The following is a 19,075-nucleotide window of genomic DNA, read 5'->3' as shown; positions in this document are numbered from 1 at the left end:
ACATACATATACTTGAATGGGACGGAATGCAACCATAAGTATTAGTTACTTAATATGTCCAAAATATGCAGAGATTAAAGAAGTGAAAACTTGCAGCACACCAGTTAAGTGAAAATGACGCATTCAGTAGACACGCCCACTGTGCAACTCAACCAATGGGGTCGCGTATTTAAAACGTCATTCCTCATTGCTACTTCACTTTGGAAGATCGTTTTTGCTGTAGTTCTGCCAAAAATAAAAATGACACAATTTACAATACAAATCCTTTCCTTTAGCGGCTAATAATCCGTGCCAGATTGATCCCCTGCGGATTTGTCTCTGTTTTTGTCAGCCATCGCCAACATGCTCACTTATAAACAAGTAGTTAAGTGGACTTTTACTCTAGCTTTCCTGATAAACTTTGACCACACGGCAGGCTCCTCGTTTACTATCACAGTGGATGTCGAGAAGCCGCTTGGAGAATTGAAACACTTTTGGACCAGTACTGGTTTTTGGTAGGTAAATCCTTGTTGAGATCCACAAAGTTAAATCACATAACTAAACGGCAAAGAAAGCGTCGCGGTATTACTTGATTAGCCATCCTGTCTTGGTTCATATGTTAAGAATTGTTTACAAATGATTATACTGAAACACCCTAATCTTTACACCTCAATGGCTCTACTGCAGCCCCCCTCTCCCCCACACCGAGGCCCACCGGTTTGTCCTCAGCAGAGACCAGGAACTGAACCTGGCCTATGTGGGGTCGGTTCCCCACGGAGGGATCCAGCAGGTCCGCATCCACTGGATGCTGGAGCTAGTAACGATACAGTAAGATGAGGACAATGTTGGACTTTAATGATCAGTGACATAGTAGCATGTAGTTATGGACATATTTCTGATTTCCTGTTTAGATATGGTGAAGGAGGAACACGGTACAACTTCACAAAGCTAGATCAGCTGATTGAGCTCTTGTGGATCAACGGACTGAGACCAGGTATAGGTCGAACCGTGTCCTATCATAAAAGTACTATTTTCCCTGTGCTTGACCTTTCCTTTAAATGTTGAACAGTCCTCATTTTGTTGTCCTGCATGGCCTCCTGTACCTGTTGTTACACTGCAAGGTTTTGAACTGATGGGCAGCGCCTCCAACTTCTTCAGTGACCTGGAGGACAAGCAGCAGGTGGAGGAGTGGAGGAAGATGGTGTACCTTGTTGCCAAGCGGTACATCGGTGAGTTATTGCATGGTCGAGAGAGAGCTGACAGGTCTGTTTAGACCGCAGGTTAACTGTTGAGGTCTATGTCCAGATGAAAACAGCCATGATCTTTGTTCTGTAATTCGGGTAGTTGGCCATTCATTGAGTAGTAAAAGTAATGAAATAATATATCCTAAAAGGATTGAGACAGTTTGTTAAGACTCCAGTTTAATTGTTGAAATTGTCTATGTCATGACGTTCATCAGCTTGATCAGAATGATTTTTGTTAGACTCTCCCCATCTCTCGGTGTAGAAATGTTCGGAACTGGACATTCGGCCATTGACATCCATTGTATCCCAAATCACAGTGTTCCGACCAAATCCTTAAGGATATGTTATTCACTACTTTCACTACTTAAAGAGACAACCTATGCAACCTATATCCTGTATTCAACCATCTTGCAGACAAATATGGTCTCGGGGTCGTCTCCCAGTGGAACTTTGAAACATGGAATGAACCCAACAACCACGATTTTGACAACGTCACGATGTCCATCCAAGGTACCGTGCTGTTGGATAGAATTACTTTCCGTGTGCATGAAGTGGACTGGATTTTGCTATGTGCCACCAAATGTCAAAAAACAAATGTGTGTGGGTATATGCAGATTTTCCCTCTGCCAGTATTTCCCATTTAATAATTTGCGTCACTCTTTTGCTGTAACACTGGACTTACAACTGAATCTGCCTTCTGGCCTTAATAACCTGTGACCTGACCTCTCGACCCTGCACCTCCTCTAGGGTTCCTGAACTACTACGACGCCTGCTCGGAGGGCCTGCGGGCCGCCAGCCCGGCGCTGGGGTTCGGGGGCCCGGGGGACTCGTGCCACAGCCCCCCGCACTCGCCCTACTGCTGGGCCATGCTGCAGCACTGCTACAACGGGACCAACTTCTTCACGGGCCAGACCGGTGTCCGTCTGGACTACATCGCCCTGCACAAGAAGGTGAGGAGGAGGGGACTTATCAAGCCAGGGAACGGCTGTGCAAACTAGTTCTGTTTCCACAAGCCAGGGCCGAAGGACGTGGGTTTGAGTTCTAGCGTGGGTTCTCCTGGTGTTTGCGTGGAGTCGAGTCCCCTTAAGGGATGATAACAGCGAACGGTGGCTCTGCAAACATAGACAGAATAGACAGGGGTCCCACACGGACAACAACAAAAGTTGGATGAATGGATAGATAAATTAAAGTTCCTATTGGAGAAAAAAACAACAATGACAAGAGCATTATTTGACTTATGGTTAATATCAGTGTTTATGATCAAATGAGGACCTGGTTGTTCTGTACAGGGACATTTTAATCACAGTCATCTATCTACAAGGTCCAAAAGCCCACGTTGTCGTGCTTATAACTAAAAGAAGCGTTTTTTTCCTGCGGCTCCAGGGAGGGGGGTTCTCCCTACCCATCCTGCAGCAGGAGGTGCAGACCATGCAGGAGATCCAGGACCGCTTCCCCCTGTTCCGGAGCCTCGCCGTCTACAACGACGAGGCGGACCCCATGGTGGGCTGGTCCAGGCCCCTGCCGTGGAGGGCGGACGTCACCTACGCCGCCATGGTGGTCAAGGTAGCACCACGTCTGCTCAGTGGAGATGGTTCAGAGGGCTACGGTAATGTCTGGTCAGTCCGGGAACGCACAGTGGAGATGTAAACAGCACAGTCTTCATGGAGGCTCCCTCAGATAAATGTACGACAAAAAGAAAATAAAGATTTCTCTTCTTTTGTCCATGAACACAAAACAGATTATTTAAATTATATATATTTTTAAGTCCTTTTCCTGAAAAGCTTTGGGAAAAATGGAACATTTATAAGAGCCGTGACACATTATAAATAAATGCCTAATCTGAATATTTTAGATGGAACATTGAGATGTGACCAGACAAATATTTTTTCCTTTACTGTTTTTGTTTATCATTTTGTATTCTTTTTTTCTTTTAACTTTTTACTTGTTTTAATAATTCTGTTGAGCTGTTCTATATAATACTTTGTAGTGAAGAAAAGAAAACACTGTCCTTTTCCACACTAGAATCGTGTTGTGACCAGTTGTTTCAAGTCATCCAATTGGAAGAACCATGTGCCTCTTTTCACTTCCACTCTCTGTCCCCTCCCCCTTTCTGTCCCCTCCCCCTTTCTGTCCCCTCCCCCTGCCAGGTGATCGCTCAGCACCAGGCCCTGGTGTCCCTCGGGGCGGCCGGCGGCAGCGGCATCAACTACACCCTGCTGAGCAACGACAACGCCTTCCTCAGCTACCACCCGTACCCCTTCACCCAGCGCACCCTGACCGCCCGCTTCCAGGTCAACAACACCCAGCCGCCCCACGTCCAGCTGGTCCGGAAGCCCGTCCTGACCGTCATGGGCCTGCTGGCTCTAATAGGTGAGGGGGGGAGACGGTCACTGCCACCCATAGATGTATATACTGACTGGATAGTGCCTGAGCTGGGCTGTTCAGTGGAGCGCTTAAAGAGAAGGGGCTTCTGACTGGGAAGGACCTCTGCCCCGTCAGACAACCATTTGGGTGGGTGGCTACCCCGCGGATAAATGGCGGCATTGTTGACGCATGCTTTGAGGTCGATTGCGATATCTAGTCAGTATATATGTCTATGATCGCCACCCAGGAAGTGTTTTGTTCTTCCTGGGTCACGACCCAGGAAACAAACCTGTGGAGTTCTGCCCCCATTGCTCTTGATGAAGTGCTGTATTAAATGTAATATAAACCAGTTTTGCCGAAGCAAACAGCGTCAATGTTCACTGTCTCAATACTCACCTTAATTTATATTTAACTGTTCATCTATTTAAATCTGTTTATTTATATATTGAATGTACGATGTTTATATGTATACACTAGTGTATATGCATTGGCTATGTATGACTACACCAAAGGCTGTCATGCGTGCCCAGCTTTTTTCACTGTTTCAACATAATGGTTTGTCAAATGTCTTAGTTTGTGTGGTGACATTTGTCCTATGAGTGAATCCGGGTCTCATGGGAGTGGTGTGTGCTTGACTCCTCAGGAGACGTCGAGGTCCAAGCTGAGGTGGTGGACTCGGGGAGGGTGCTGAACGGCAGCATGCTGGGGGTCCTGGCCAGCTCCCAGAGGCCCCGGGTCCCAGGGACCTCTGACAGCTGGCAGGCGGCTGTGCTGATCTACAACAGCAACGACAGCAGCTCCTCGGCCAGCACTCAGCGTGCAACCCTGACTCTAAAGGGACTGGCAGCACAAAAAGGTTCATTTGAAGAATTTATTTATTTTATCTGATAGCTCGACTAAGGTGCTGATGTGTATTTTACTTTTGTGCAGCATGCAGTATTATCCTTGGTGTATTATGTTCATTATCATGCTTTGGCAGAGCTCAAATTGATAGCGAAATTGGTGGGAAAATTGCTACATTCCCTTGTTTTGTTTACCCCAATTTGACTTGTCCTAGTAACCTCTTCACCATGACAACATGGCCAATCAAGGAACACGTATATCTCTGAATAACCCAGAGATTGCCCCAATATAATTCCCATTCCCAGACCTGGTCTACGTCACATATTCCCTGGACAACAACGTCACCAACCCCCAGCAGTTGTGGCGGGCCATGGGCAGCCCCAACTTCCCCACAGCCCAGCAGTTCCAGCAGCTCAGGGCTGCAGAGGTCAGGCTTACATCCATACTAACGAAAGACGCACAGCCAGTCAACCAGTCCAGTCAGTCCAGTGTGTTCAGTAGTCTACCTAGTGATCATCTATATGCATGTGTTTGTGTGTGCATGTGTCTGCAACTACTGTCAACTCACACACCAAATGTTGTTTTGTGTGTGTGTGTCCGTTGACTGACTTAGGACCCCCATGTTGAGGGGCCCTGGCCGGTGCCTGCAGGGGACACTCTGACCCTGGATCTGAAGCTGTCCCTGCCCTCCGTCCTCCTGGTCCACGTGTGTGCCAAGCCCAGGGCAGTGCCCGATCAGGTCAGCCCTCCCATCACACACCTTGCATGGCCCTCAATTTGGCCCCCGAGATTATCGATATAAAAATACCATGCTTGATGCTTGAATGGTAGTGATTTACTTAGACAGTATTCTGGGTTATGTAGTGTATAAGCACTTTGTGTGTATTCTGGGTGTCACTGGCTAAACTGTTGCAAAAAGTAGGTGTAGCAATATTTCAACACAATTGCAAGTACATGTGTTGTGTCTCTGTTTGCTCATTTTTCTTTTTCAGGTCAATGGATTGCGCTTCATCAGGATCACCAAAGGCCAAGTCCTGATTGTCTGGTCCGACCACTGTGTGGATTCTAAGTAGGTTTCTCCTGACCCTGAAACACTTTATTACGTTCACCTCGGCATTCAAACAGATTCAGGCATTTTTGTGTCTATTTGAGTCAGAACAACAAAGTTTTCATTGCAAATATGTAATGAGCTTTCTTTGTTTGTTGTAGCACCAAAAACAACAATGAAATTGAATATGATGCAATACACTCCCTTAACATCGTTTAACTTCCTCAAGGGAGGAAGTTCCTCCAGGGAGGAGGAACTTTAACGATGTTAAGGAAGTGTATTGCATCATATTCAATTTCCGGCTCTTACCAGACAGGGGAAGCCAAACGTTCTCTGCTGCTGATTGTATCCCCACAGGTGCCTCCTGACATTTGAAGTGGAATTCTCCAGGGATGGCGAGGACTTCCATCGCATCAACGACCGGCACTCTATTTTTACATCCTACGTCTACTCGCCAGGTAAGAACCCTCGGTATAACCTACGTCTACTCTCTAGGTAAGAACCCTCGGTATAACCTACGTCTACTCTCTAGGTAAGAACCCTCGGTATAACCTACGTCTACTCTCTAGGTAAATACCCTCGGTAAATTGAATAACCTGCTGAGGATGAATACTGACCACCGGACTCATACTGATCAACTACAGATAGTCATGGAATGGTCTATATTGAGTCATTGGTAACACTTTACAATAAGTGTTCATTAATAAACATTTAAAACGTTTATGACGTTTATGCAGAAAATGTCCGTACCTAAACATTAAGGAACAACTTATTAAAAGGGTGGTAATCGTTGTTGTGTTTATGTTCACCAAGATAATGGGGTTCATTTTAACTAGGATACGGGGTGCCTTGTGTCTCCACAGTTGACCAGGAGGTGAGGGGGGTCTACAGGGTCCGGGCCCTGGACTACTGGGGACGACCGGGGTCCTACTCTCTGGCCGAACCGTACTCACAGGACCACTAGTGTGTGTGTGTGTGTGTGTGTGTGTGTGTGTGTGTGTGTGTGTGTGTGTGTGTGTGTGTGTGTGGGGGTGGGGGTGGGGGTGGGGGTGGGTGGGTGGGTGGGGAACATTTTTATTTTTTCTACAATGTAAGCACCTTTTTGCATTCTGTTTTTAGATTTCGGGTATTTGGAACATGTTCTTTCTGAAATAACGACTGCATGTTCTTGCACAATAAAAGAGAATGACATCCACCGAAGACTTGTTTTTTCTGTAAAATTTATTGTCACCAAAACAAACTGATGAAACAAGGAAGGTGTTCCTCAATAATGTGGCGATACTGTAAAGGATTCTTTCCTATTTGTAGTTATTGTATTTGGCATTACACTGATAAACATTGAGAATGTTGTTTTTTTTACTGAGGGGAGATAGTATTGTACTTGTACTGCATAAGTGTATACATTCAGATATCATCACGGTCGGTGTTAAAGAAATACTGGTCACTCGTACAATCCACGTTTTTTTTTGAGAAGACCATGGCCCCCGCAGGTAGAGCAGTCCAGCACAATGCAGGAGTTCACTGGAAAACCTTGGGCTTGGATGAGTTTAGCAAGCTCCTGTTGAGAAGACACAAGAGGGGAACGGTTTATATAGGTTCAGTTCTATTATTTGTATCGTATCGTATTGTAGAATGTCGTCTTGGTTGTTTCTTAAATGATCCCGACATCACCATCAGGTGTGACGTTGATGAGCCATTAAAATCAACATTCTGGCGACCAAACAAGCAGCCAGGTAACACTGAACCAAAATACACCTGTAAAGGTTCCCCCCAGATGCATGCTTTACAGTTCAATCTCCCAGGCTACCCAGAGATCGTCTGGTTGGCTGATCTAGACATCATACATCTGGGTGGACACTCCCAACTCACTTAAGGGTCGTTTTAAGATTGCTTGTAATTACCAATCGACTTGAACTTTTCAAACTTGCCCTTTAGTAAATTAAATGAATTATTTTCAGTTCTTTGTGTGGAAGTCCAGTGTGTGTTCTTCTAATGCAGTAGCATCCAGCTGCAGTCCCGGAGCCGGGGCCTGTGGTGTGGTACAGGGCCCTGTGGTGTTGCAGAGGGGCCTGTGGTGTGGCAGAGGGGCCAGTGGTGTGGCAGGTGATGTAAACGTACCGGACTGCAGGACGGGCGAGTACTGTCCCACCATGCAGAGCTCCTCCTGCTTCTGCCTCACGAGCCTCTGGATGGGCGGGGGCATGCCGCGGGGGTTACGGGAGAAGATCAGGGAGTAGCCGTCATCACAGCTCCCGTCCTCCTTCAGCGTGCGGCAGGCGTAGGTGATGGCGTAGTTGTCGTAGTCCGTGTCGATCACCCAGTAGTTGTCACCTAGAGAGGAATATCAATTAGTCTGTGTGGTTGTGTGTGAGATGTGTCTACAAGGCGTTGAAAATAAAAAAATACTAAGTGAGCCTAAAACATACTGGCATGGAAAACAGATATAGGATTATTTTGTGCAAATTGTCAGCAGAACAGGAGTTTAAGAAAAATAATAGGGTCACATTTCAATCTTCTATCATTTCGGAATTGTTTCCCCAAAATTATTTTCTTTGGTTTATTTATTTCCCTGTTTGTCTTATTTTATCCTTTGTATGTTTTAGATTTTTGCGATTCATTGAAATTACTATTTCAAATCTATACTCTTGGTTAACTTCACTATGCTTTCATGCCATCATTTACCACACCTCCTTTCTAAGCACACAACGGACGTGATTGTGAAATTGGTACCAAATGTACGGAACCATAATCCATTTTTAATGTAAATTGTGGGATACCGAAAGAGTAACACCCTACTGCAGCAGGAAAGACATTAATGTGTGTGTGTGTGTGTGTGTGTGTGTGTGTGTGTGTGTGTGTGTGTGTGTGTGTGTGTGTGTGTGTGTGTGTGTGTGTGTGTGTGTGTGTGTGTGTGTGTGTGTGTGTGTGTGTGTGTGTGCGTGCGCGTGTCTTTTTGGTCACACACACATATCTACAGCTTATAAGTCAGCAACCCCACCGTGACCTCAGGTGCGGTGCCACCACCAGGGTTGTTGCTAGGCGACACCTTCAGCATGAGTGGTGATTGGACTGTGGCTCACCTCCACTGGACAGGTAGCTGGCCAGGCCCTGGTAGTTCATGAACATCTTGCCGGGGGTGGTGGGGTCGGGAACGGAGTACTGGGCTGCCATGTCGGCACACACCACCCAGAACCTTAAGTAGTTTCAGGCAGAAGACCGTCAGTCTAACATATACTGTCTGTCGGACATAAGCTGTCTGACCCATGGTGTAAGGAAACTCTGGCAGGATATACTTTAAGACGAATTGCACAAGGAGATAAACTGTTGAACCCATGTCCTTTTTTAGCTATTCTCCAATGTTTAAAAATAAGTCCAACTGACTCATCAAATGATCTATAGCCAAACCTCCTTCTAAATGCCATTGTGTTGCACTTTAACTTGAATCAATTATATGCAAGTTATCATTCTAGAAACTTTGAAAACTCACCCAAACAGGGTGACTCTGCCCCTTGAGGCGGCGACCATGGACCCGTCGTCCCCGATGGTGTACTCGGCTGAGATGTTGTCCTCGAGGAAAAGACCTTCCGGATCCTTCTTCTGCAAAGCGTACCACTTCCCTGCGTACTGCCGCACAGAAACACCAGGGTTTACAAGACGGCACAGTGAGTACGATGTATATTTCTCCTCGTTTTGTCACTAAGGATACAAGTTAACTTTGTTAATCTCAGACGGTACATTTAGTGGTCACAGCAAAATAACCACATGGTAAATCAATTAAAAAGTTTAAGAAAATTTCAGAAAATAAAAATTGTTAAACTACTTGTTAGAACTACTAAACTACTAAAACTACTAAAATTGATCTATATATTATTTGGGTACTATAAATAAGATTTTAACATATTATGTAAATGTTTCAATGACTATACCAGAGGTATAAACATGATATCACTGATAATGCAGTAATTATGGTCTAGGTCTATCTGTGTTCTGTTGACTCACTCTCTTGGGGTCGAAGTCTTCTTTCACGGTGAAACTCTCCACCACACAGGAGGCCAGGCTCTGCTCCACGCAGGCCAGCACCACCATCAACAGAGACAACATTTGGAAGTCCATTCTGGGTGATGGAAAGCACAAATATAATTATATTCATATATTTATTGAAAATCAACGCTTACAATAATACAAATTTAGTTAAGGGTCTGGTAAAGGAATGATTTGGAAATGTAGTCCCAGTATTGTTGGTATTGCTTTAAATTGCTTTCCCATTTAGGATTTCATACATATGTTAGTCTTTACAAAAGTAAGGATAAAAACGAGGCTGCTGCAAGCCACCAATCTCCAGACATAATGTCCAAGCCAACTTACATGGAGCTGTAGAAAGGTAGTAGATCTCCAAACGTTGTTCGCTGTCAAAATGTCTCTGTAGAGAATGCCCCTGTAAACACCAAGAGGGAGCCTTTATAGCCTAGACAACAGACAAGCCCACCTGTTTGTTTTCACATCTTGCAACTAAATGCAGAGTTTAAGTCTATCACTGATCCAATTAAAGCAAATCCTCACTGTAATCTGTGGGAGCCTTTGCATACAGCAGTATAGGCTTTATGTAATGACTGCAGGGCTGTACATAACAATAATAGCTGTGTTCAGGTTAATGAGTTGACCTGCGCATGCCATACACTCACCCTTGTTTACATGACACAACCACAGGTGTATTTAGGTGGATGTTACATGGCTGCGTAAGCCAGTTACATTCGGTCAAATACTTTCCAGACAGACTTAATAATGTTTGTTTCTTCAAATTATTTAAATTACAAAATAATGTTACATTATTATATACTGTAGCATAGCCTGTCCAGAAGGCATAAATATATGGAGTAAATTATGTATATGTGATGAAACTTGGTATTTGATCACTGTAACTATCAACCTAATTAATGTGTTTTTTATATACTTATATTATATAATATTTATATACTTTTAGGCCAGTGAAATGACGCTCTCTACTTTCATAGTCTGAAAGATGAGGGAACTATCTGGCTGGTATGTTGTAGGCCAGTTTAACAGAAAGAGAATTGTTATGTGGCCTGGAGCAGAAATATTCCTCTGACAATCTAATGTTATATGCTTTGTAGTTTCTTTCAACGTATTTCACATATTCTTTCAACAGAACCATAATAGTTATTTCTTGTTTCTTGCTATTTACCATTTAGTATTCATCTGGAGTTACCTAACCCTCTCTCAAGTTCAAGTACAAGTTGTATAAGTCACATTCAAAGTCAGACATGTTTCAACTAGCAGTGAAATGCTAACTTTTCCTGCTCCTTTGACAGTTTTTTTTGTGAAATAAGAGTTCTAGTTTTCCACTGAGAGCTTGTGATAGTAGTCTGTTATACTCTGTTGTGGGCATGTTAGCATGCTGGGGCAGGGGAGCACAGAGTAAGGCACAGCAGGAAGCACCGCCTGAGCTTCTCTGTATTGGCCATACAAATACGGTACAAATACCCCCTCACCCCTGTTGTCCAGGTGACAGAGAGCAGTCTAGTGTTTCAGTTTATAATCCCAGACAACTGAAGCAAGTTACGTGAAAGGTAGCTAAATACAGAGATTTAAACCCCGCTATCAGGTCGGAATTATACTTTTGATAATGTATGGATTACAATAGGAACTATGTGTACGGCTATATACATAGTGAGACGTGTGTAAATTAAGCCTACTGTCGTATATACATTGCAATTAAAAACTGCAATTAATTTGTAAAGGGGATTTAAGTGTAGATGACATTTAGACTTAAATCTATAAAAAGTGTGTTGTGGATACATTATATTAAAAAAAACTTGTTGTTAATCACGGTCACCATATGCAGTTCTATGTAATACTAAATTTTGTGTGAGCAAAGTGAGGAAAGCTGACTAAATATAGACCTAGCCTATATTTGGGTTGCCTTTCTCTCTCAGACATCTTAACCGGCCATGTTGTGGAGAACAGACTTCTTAAGTACAAGGTCATATCAAGTATTACACTTAAGAAAGCTTTCTTAAAGAAAGCAGGTGTCTTCCTGGCTGCCCAATAATTGGCGTGATAAATTAAAAGTCGCACCATGTAACATTTTAACAAGCTCGTAGCTTCAAATAACCTGGACATATCTAGTCACTGCTAATCGATGGTGGTTTCATAATGTTGGAGCCGGTTAAAGTTGGACAGTGGTTATTGAGTTTTTAATTCCGAAGGTCTCCCGCCTTCAAACCGGGAGGGTCTTAATTTTACCCCTGTGACTTGTGCTGAAAGTGTGGACTTTTATATTTGCTGAATGTATAAATAATATAATAAGCCTAATGTTTCTTATTTGAGTAACCAATCCCAAATAGCACAGGAATGACACATTCAGTATCATTGACAGTTTGCAAATATATGTAATATAACATTCTCCTATCAAAAATAAATGTAATATGTCAATGCTTTTGGTTGCTTGGCATAGTAAATTAACATAAAACACTGGGGAAAGAAAAAGTTCCATTCATACAAGAGGGTAATATTCTGGTTTTGTGTTCATAATCAAACTTTAATATCAATATTTAAATATATACGAATAACCCAAGTTAACAAATGCATTTGTAATGTAACAGCGCATTTTATACAAGTATGGTATTTAGGAGGGTAGCCACGAAGTCAGAAGAGATACAGTGAGAGTCTACAAACTGGGGAGTGGAGACGGTGTGACCTGGTGTTCCAAAGCAAGCGAGCATGAGCGAGGGAAGGGGGATTGCACAAGGTTGTGAGGATCTGTACACATAGACTACATTCAGGTCCAGAGCTTTTACTTCAGGATGGTTTCTTCAGAGGCTGAAAGCAAAAGAAGAGACATTCATTACATTTAATAGCCACTTTTCAAGTTTCAAAGTGACTTGTTTATGAAACAAAAATGTCAGACCAGCGAAATCTGAGAAGCTACATCAACCAAAAATAGAAGAGCTAAATGACCACGTTTCTAAAATGAAAGATTTCTCTAAATAATTTAAGGTTAGTGGAATTGTTAGATTGGCATTAGACACACACACACACACACACACACACACACACACACACACACACACACACACACACACACACACACACACACACACACACACACACACACACACATAAATGTATTATGCCATGTCTAGTACACTACAAATCATGCAGGGCAACACACTAGCTTTGCTTGAAACCATCACATTAATATCGATTTGAACTATACAGCAGCTCATACACTCAAATTATCATAAATCCAATGTCACGGGTGTAGAGAGAAAGCAAGAGACTACCTTCGGCAATCGCCTTGGCGATGCGCTCCTTCTCCTCCCTGACTTTTTTCTCCTCCTCCTCAACCCTCCTCTCCTCTGCAGCAATGGGCTTCAGTTCATCTGAGAAGGAGAAAGGACAAGATGTACAATAAGCAAAACCCTTGTTTTCCTTTTCAGTACTGACCTCAAGTACTGTACCAAAGTACATAACAGGATCAATGAACTGTATCAGGCATAGCCAGAAAGAAACTTTTATTTGATTCTAAACAAAAATAACTATTTGCATTGGACGTTTGAGAAAACAAATCCATTCATCCAATCAGATGGTTAGATTCTTATACGTTTTAAATGCAATTGTTTTGGACATTTGTCACTTGCATCTGGAGTTACTCACCATATCTCCTTTTTCCATAGATGATCCCAGCAATTAATGCTGAATACCTGGCGGTCTACGGACACATATTACATGTTAATTAACCACATTCTTGTTCACGATTGATTTATGTTTGAAGCTGTTTGAAATATCTTTATTCAACGCACGCATTTAAATCTCTTATAACACAGTTCAATACTGTAATGTATTTGTTGTATCGTTGTTTTTGTGCTGCATGTTTCATGCTCGTCCACAGTTAGCTTACTGGTTCACATTGATAGCATAATAACATTAGCAATAGCTGGGTATATAGCTATCGCTCATCAAAGACGATCTCGGTGCAATTAGACAGCAGGTTAGAGTGTCATACAACCGATTAAGGTTGGTAAGCAATAAAAGTCAAACCTTGATCAGTGGAGATACAGCGACGGGAGGAGCCATAGCTTCAGTTTGCAAATACCGGTTTGTGCACTACAGAGGTCACTTTACCGGCGCTAGGGATTGTGGGAGACAGTGACGTAAATATGTAATGGTAATATTTTATATATAAATTAAATTTATTTACCAAACGAAATTCTCAGCTTGGAAGGAAATATATATTTGACGTATTTTTTCAAAAGATTTTTTTCCGTAATTTCGATTCTGCACGACCTGTAGTCTTCCAGGAGAGGGCAGTAGATTTCCAGTTACAAGAGGATAAATTGTCTGTATTTATTCATATAGGCCAATTTTTTTATCGTGTCAAAACCCTAACCCAACATGTATTAAAAAGTATTTATATCAAGAAATGAATTACCATGCACGAATATACTTCTTTATAGGCGTACATTAACTAATCACAAAATACTTGTGACTGCGCAAAGTTAGTTTATGTGAATTCACCGTTTTTTTGTATGAAATCATGTGTATTATATGTCAATTAAGAAACTTGTAGTTATATTTAATTACAAAAACACCCGTGTAGTTAAGAAACAAACAAAATAATAAGTAATAATAACACAGCAATTTATTGTATACACAGCATTATGAGGTCAAGCCCCAACATATCACCTTTTAATGTTCCGTTGTAAATTATGGATGTGATACAAGAGAGGCCACATGCAAAGTTTCTCTAATTCAGCTAACAAAACTAGCAAGCACAATATTTGTAAAAATATACCTCGTTTTTTGGTCAGATTTACTTTTCTTTATTCAGCTGAAAAATCAAGCCCATCACATTGCAACGTAAAGGAGACATTGGGCTACACAAATAACGTATACCTATTGGGCGAAATTCATAACAAAATATATGAAATGATGCAACAAAAATCAAGTATCAACCTCTCCAACCCTTGTTCCACGACAACAAAGGTTTACTATTCTCGCTGTCCTTTTGGCGAACCTAACCTTTCCTCGGTTCTTCATGTTAGCTGTGTACTCGTTGGTCTTGAGCTTAGCGTAGTAGTCTGAGAACTTGTTGAAAAGGATAGATATGGGCAGGCCGTTGAGGATAATCCCAAAGGAGATGCAGATAAACGCAAAGAGGCGCCCCAGGATGGTCTCTGGGTAGATATCTCCATAGCCCACCGTGGAGATACTGACCTGAGAAAGAGAGAGGAGTGTTGTGATTAAGTTTTGTTTTTGTCACTTGTTGCTATGAGTCCCTCAGAAGATGCGTGCATACAAAGTGAGTGTTTTACATTGATTTCAGATACAGGTCATTAAGGGGCAGGTTTTGGGTTAGGCATCTCGCTGAAGGATGACGACAGGTACGAAGGTGACGACCTTGGGTTTTAAACCAAGAACCCTTCAGCTAGGAGTCAACTTATTGCCCACTAGGCCACCCTGAACACAACAGGACCAACCACTACATCCCCTTCCTTCCTCTCTATTCTGCCTCGAGAGACCCGGAGCTCCTCTCTGTCTCTATTCCCCCCTGTACCCTCTTTACCTCATGGATGCTCCTGGCCTACCCAATTTTGTACAAATTCACCCAAGTGCCCTGTGTTCCCTTAGATTTGTTTGATGTGATGTGAGCTGATGAACTGGGTTGGATTCCGGGGCATCTTTAACCATCATCAATGACCTATCTAGTGAATGTAACTTAACCTACTGTCATTTGCTTTCAAACAGAGACGACAACAGAGAAGTGAATGAAGGGTTAGGGTTAGAGTATCTTTGTCTTGTGTCCTTACCGCCGCCCACCACCACGCTGCAGGGATGCTGGTGAAGTTGGTCTGGGGCATGTCGTGTTCCACGGTGTACACCATGGCGGAGAAGCTGAAGATGCCCATGGCGATGAAGAGGAAGAGGCAGCCCACCTGCTGGTAGCACTGGCGCAGGGTGAAGCCGAACGCCCGCAGGCCCGTGGAGTGGCGGGCCAGCTTGAGGATGCGGAAGATGCGCATCAGCCTCATGATGCGCAGCACTTGGCCCAGCTTGCCCACCTGCCGCACCGCCTGCATGTCGGCCTCGTGCTTCATGTAGTTCTCCTCGTTGTCGAAGAACTCCAGCACCAGCTGCAGGTACTGCGGCAGGATGGCGACAAGGTCCACCGTGTTGAGCATGCTCCTGCAGAAGGACTCCAGGTCCGGCGTTGACATCAGGCGCAGCAGGTACTCCATGGTGAAGAAGGCGATGCACATGGACTCCACGTGCTCGCAGTAGGTCCTCCCGCTGAGCGTCCCCGTGGGGGTCCTGTACTGCATGTCCTCTACGGTGTTCAGGGTCATGGCCACCAGGGAGATCAGCACAAACATGCTGGAGGCCACGGCCATGAGCTTGGCCAGCACCGAGGAGAAGGGCTTCTCCATCAGGTTCCAGATGACCCGGCGAAAGTGGCCCAGGAACATGTCCTGGAAGAGCTCCTCGTTCTCCTCGATCTCCACCTCGGCCTCCAGCTCCCGTTGGATCTTCAGCTGGTCGTTCAGGTCGTCCTGCCGCTCCTCGAAGGATATGCGGCAGCAGCGGTGGGTGTTCTTGATCCGCACCCCCCAGTAGTTGATCTCCTCCAGGAAGTTGCGGGGGCACAGCTCATCCTTGATCCACAGCACACCCGTCCGGTAAAAGTTGAAGATGCTGAAGAAGACATCCGGGTCCCGGTCAAAGAAGTACTCGTCGTTGGTGACGGTGTAGTCGTCGCACAGGTCCAGCTTCATGTTGTGGTCCGTGTAGGTGGCCAGTCTTCCTATCCGGGTCTTGGGGTACTTGGCGGCCATCCTGTAGGCTATCTGGTACGGCTTGCCGCCCACGTTGATGTTGATCATGTAGTTTTTCTTTGGGGCGTGTCTCGAGGAGCTAAAGAACAGGTTCTCATCCTTGTCCACCTCGTCCTCCTCGTAGTCTGCGTACTCTGCGTAGATGTCGTAGATGTCCCGGCTCAGGTCCTGCATGGACCTCCATGACTTCACGGAGCTCCCCTTGACCAGCGGCCCAACGCTGTCCGTCGACGGCCGTCGATTGTCGTAATCCCCTGAGACTTTGTAGTTGGGGAAAAGGCTCTGTCTCCTGTTCCAAAGGTTGACCATCTTGGCCGTGCTACCCATGTCTGATGCCCGCCCGCTGTCCTCCCCTTTTCCAGGGTTACACAGCAGACAGTGCAGCACGGAACCCCGTCGGCATTACCATTGGCTAATACTTTCCCTCCCTTATGTGTGGATGGAGGGCAGGAGCTGGATGCATCGTGGCCCTGTTAATGTTGCTGACTGGGAGGATCGGCCTGCTTACAGGATGTCTAAGTACCATTATCCTCCGCCCGGTTCCCTCGAGCATGTGACGCACAGCCGTGTGGCACAACTCAAGGTATACGTCGACACAACTTCAATAATGTCCCATTTTGAAGTTGTGTTTTATATGAACTGGTCGTCAATTGAATGCTCAAATAGTAGTTGTATTAAATTGAGTTATTATTAGAACAGCAGTCAACAACTGTCAATGGTCCTCTAATGTGTTTGATGTGTGTAATATAAAGTCTCTGGCACTGTGCTGTTAGTCATTAATCTATTTTTTAATCCCTGTAGATTATTTAAAGGAAGTCATCTTGGAGTGGTATTATGGAGAAATACCACTGCATATCTTATAATGCCATGGATTTTTAGTTTAAGTAGAAACACAACATTAATGGACATCAAGCATATGGACATTTTACAGCATATTTCTAAATGTATTTCGGGTTTGGCAAACATGAACAACATGAAGGAAACCCAATGGGTAGCCACATTAAACAGAATGAAGGCATTATGTGTAAACCTGTTTCCTATTGTGGAGGTAGTGATAAAGGAATCAATGGACAGAGTCATCCAGTAATCAAGAGCACTAACATTTAGGGGTAAAGTTACAGTCCCATTCTTGATTCTGGAAGATATTAATGTGACCAGAAACCTATTCATACACATATTCATTTTTAGAATGTGAACCATTGGTTAATGCATTGCATAATGTTGCGTGAGGCTGGAATCCTCTTAGGATAGGACAGATTATTGATATGCTGATTAAAGATAATCCAGTATCAGATGGGGGCGGGAACAGAGTGTGTGACTAACCTTCACTCACCCTCTCTTGGGCCAGACACAGCCCACAGACCATAGCCAACTTTACCTGCTTACGACTCGCCTCCACCCAGGGCTTCTGCCAGCCTCAACAGAAACATACCTTTTAAAGAGAGCTGCAGTCTGTTCAGTATAATGTATGATAGAAATGGGAATTCCTAATTATGTTTAATCTATCCTCATTTTATGTATAATAATATAGCATTTGGAGGGTACTCTGAGCATGGGTGGCCCCAGTGCGAATTGACCCGCTCTTCATGGCAGTTATAATGCCATTCCCCCAAAATCATGTTTTTAATAGGGGTTATTTTCACATTAAATTAAAAATATAGATTTTTTATTATTTATTTCTTTAAATGTACAAAAAACGGCTTAATTTGTAATGGTTCGGGCAGCTATTTTAATACACTTCTTTATTTCAAGAAATATTTGCAACAGTTGACACCGTTTATTATTTTTCTAATCTCGTCGATTTACAGTGTCCCCCTGTATACACTATCTACAATTTCTATGTTTTCCCAATTTCTGGATTTAACTCCTCCTCCACCAAACTCTACTGTTCTGTCAGGAACAATTGTTTGCAAGATTTGCAGAGCTAATTCTCCAGAAAGCAGCTTAGTAGATCAAGAATGTAGGTTATAATCAGCATGTGGAAACAGTGGGAGCCACAAGGCATAGAGGACATCTGGCTATAATCCTTGTTGATGCACATACATATCTCATACTATCTATAAACGGCAGAACCCAAACACAGATTTAAACTGAAGCAAATCACTTTCAAGATGTTTTGAATTTTAGAAGTCCACGAATTTGTATATTTAAATGTAATATTATAGCAAGTTATAAATTCAAAGGTGTCTACTTTTCAAAAACTAATTTCAATGGCATTTAAAAGAAAAAAACGTGAGGCAGTGATTTGCCTACATTCAAGATGCAATAATTGGAGTACATCCTAATGTGGTCTCGTCTGTGAGAAGTGGACTTAGATGTTCAGCAGAAAGACACAACGTTTACATGGACGCTGGAAGTGGGGGGGCTGGGCTGCAGCCCCCCCTGGTGGCGAGAGGCTGAATGTGAAATGCAAAAACCCCCGTGGAAATAAATAAATAAATACATAAATATATCAGACTATTATTATACTATTGTCATTTTATTTACATAACTCAAACAACATATTTGACTATAAATGTCACAAGCATGATTTGATTCACAAAATGTAGTACCACAAACACAGCATAACGACCGTTTAAAGTGTTCTACTCTGGACGTCATCAACTAGGCTAGCACTATGTTACTTGTTCATAACACTGTCTAATGCATAATATCAGTACCTTGTGCGTGCAATTAAATATTTGAGGTCTTAATTAAAGACATATTCTGAGAAATACTGGTATTTCATGTGTGATTCAATGAAG

General features: G+C 43.4%; 3 protein-coding genes and 1 long non-coding RNA gene across 5 annotated transcripts; 1 reads left to right on the top strand and 3 right to left on the bottom strand.

Moving 5' to 3' along the window:
• The first annotated feature begins 187 nt into the window (after positions 1-187).
• Positions 188-6,498, top strand: idua (alpha-L-iduronidase). Its single transcript, XM_056593263.1, has 14 exons — positions 188-494; positions 667-807; positions 891-973; positions 1,101-1,208; positions 1,638-1,733; positions 1,971-2,173; positions 2,607-2,786; positions 3,371-3,593; positions 4,231-4,443; positions 4,736-4,857; positions 5,044-5,169; positions 5,423-5,499; positions 5,836-5,936; positions 6,342-6,498. Exons 1-14 carry the CDS (start codon positions 343-345, stop codon positions 6,440-6,442), a joined length of 1,926 nt encoding a protein of 641 aa, XP_056449238.1. The 5' UTR covers positions 188-342; the 3' UTR covers positions 6,443-6,498.
• Positions 6,499-6,689: 191 nt separating this feature from the next.
• LOC130384434 (purpurin) lies at positions 6,690-10,345 on the bottom strand. Of its 2 annotated transcripts, XM_056592618.1 has the most exons (6): positions 9,844-10,345; positions 9,478-9,592; positions 8,966-9,102; positions 8,559-8,671; positions 7,597-7,809; positions 6,690-7,036 (listed from the first exon to the last, which is right to left on the bottom strand). In XM_056592618.1, exons 2-6 carry the CDS (start codon positions 9,589-9,591, stop codon positions 7,026-7,028), a joined length of 588 nt encoding a protein of 195 aa, XP_056448593.1. In that variant the 5' UTR covers position 9,592; positions 9,844-10,345; the 3' UTR covers positions 6,690-7,025. The 2 variants fall into 2 exon arrangements, with proteins under 2 accessions (XP_056448593.1, XP_056448594.1); XM_056592619.1 differs by lacking the exons at positions 9,478-9,592; positions 9,844-10,345 and adding an exon at positions 9,405-9,461.
• Positions 10,346-11,993: 1,648 nt separating this feature from the next.
• Positions 11,994-13,634, bottom strand: LOC130384470 (uncharacterized). The gene is made up of 4 exons (XR_008895877.1): positions 13,540-13,634; positions 13,156-13,210; positions 12,783-12,881; positions 11,994-12,318 (listed from the first exon to the last, which is right to left on the bottom strand). It is a non-coding gene; the product is annotated as an uncharacterized LOC130384470 (long non-coding RNA).
• Positions 13,635-14,442: 808 nt separating this feature from the next.
• On the bottom strand, positions 14,443-16,658 carry kcnv2b (potassium channel, subfamily V, member 2b). Its single transcript, XM_056592406.1, has 2 exons — positions 15,309-16,658; positions 14,443-14,715 (listed from the first exon to the last, which is right to left on the bottom strand). Exons 1-2 carry the CDS (start codon positions 16,656-16,658, stop codon positions 14,443-14,445), a joined length of 1,623 nt encoding a protein of 540 aa, XP_056448381.1.
• Between the last annotated feature and the right edge of the window lie 2,417 nt (positions 16,659-19,075).

The sequence above is a fragment of the Gadus chalcogrammus genome, chromosome 6 (genome assembly GCF_026213295.1).
Source record: "Gadus chalcogrammus isolate NIFS_2021 chromosome 6, NIFS_Gcha_1.0, whole genome shotgun sequence".
NCBI lineage: Eukaryota > Metazoa > Chordata > Actinopteri > Gadiformes > Gadidae > Gadus > Gadus chalcogrammus.
Note: the sequence above shows the minus strand (reverse complement) of the source record. Positions and strands in the feature narration are given on the sequence as shown.

Bases quoted from the DNA above. Each gene is read 5' to 3' on its own strand.
- idua (XM_056593263.1), top strand. From the start codon at position 343: ATGCTCACTTATAAACAAGTAGTTAAGTGGACTTTTACTCTAGCTTTC. The intron at 808-890 runs GTAAGATGAGGA...TTTCCTGTTTAG, and splicing joins CTGGAGCTAGTAACGATACA to ATATGGTGAAGGAGGAACAC. The intron at 1,209-1,637 runs GTGAGTTATTGC...ACCATCTTGCAG, and splicing joins TGTTGCCAAGCGGTACATCG to ACAAATATGGTCTCGGGGTC.
- LOC130384434 (XM_056592618.1), bottom strand. From the start codon at position 9,591: ATGGACTTCCAAATGTTGTCTCTGTTGATGGTGGTGCTGGCCTGCGTG. The intron at 9,103-9,477 runs GTGAGTCAACAG...TCTGTGCGGCAG, and splicing joins AAGACTTCGACCCCAAGAGA to TACGCAGGGAAGTGGTACGC. The intron at 8,672-8,965 runs GTGAGTTTTCAA...AAACTACTTAAG, and splicing joins GGCAGAGTCACCCTGTTTGG to GTTCTGGGTGGTGTGTGCCG.
- kcnv2b (XM_056592406.1), bottom strand. From the start codon at position 16,658: ATGGGTAGCACGGCCAAGATGGTCAACCTTTGGAACAGGAGACAGAGC. The intron at 14,716-15,308 runs GTAAGGACACAA...TCTCTTTCTCAG, and splicing joins CAGCGTGGTGGTGGGCGGCG to GTCAGTATCTCCACGGTGGG.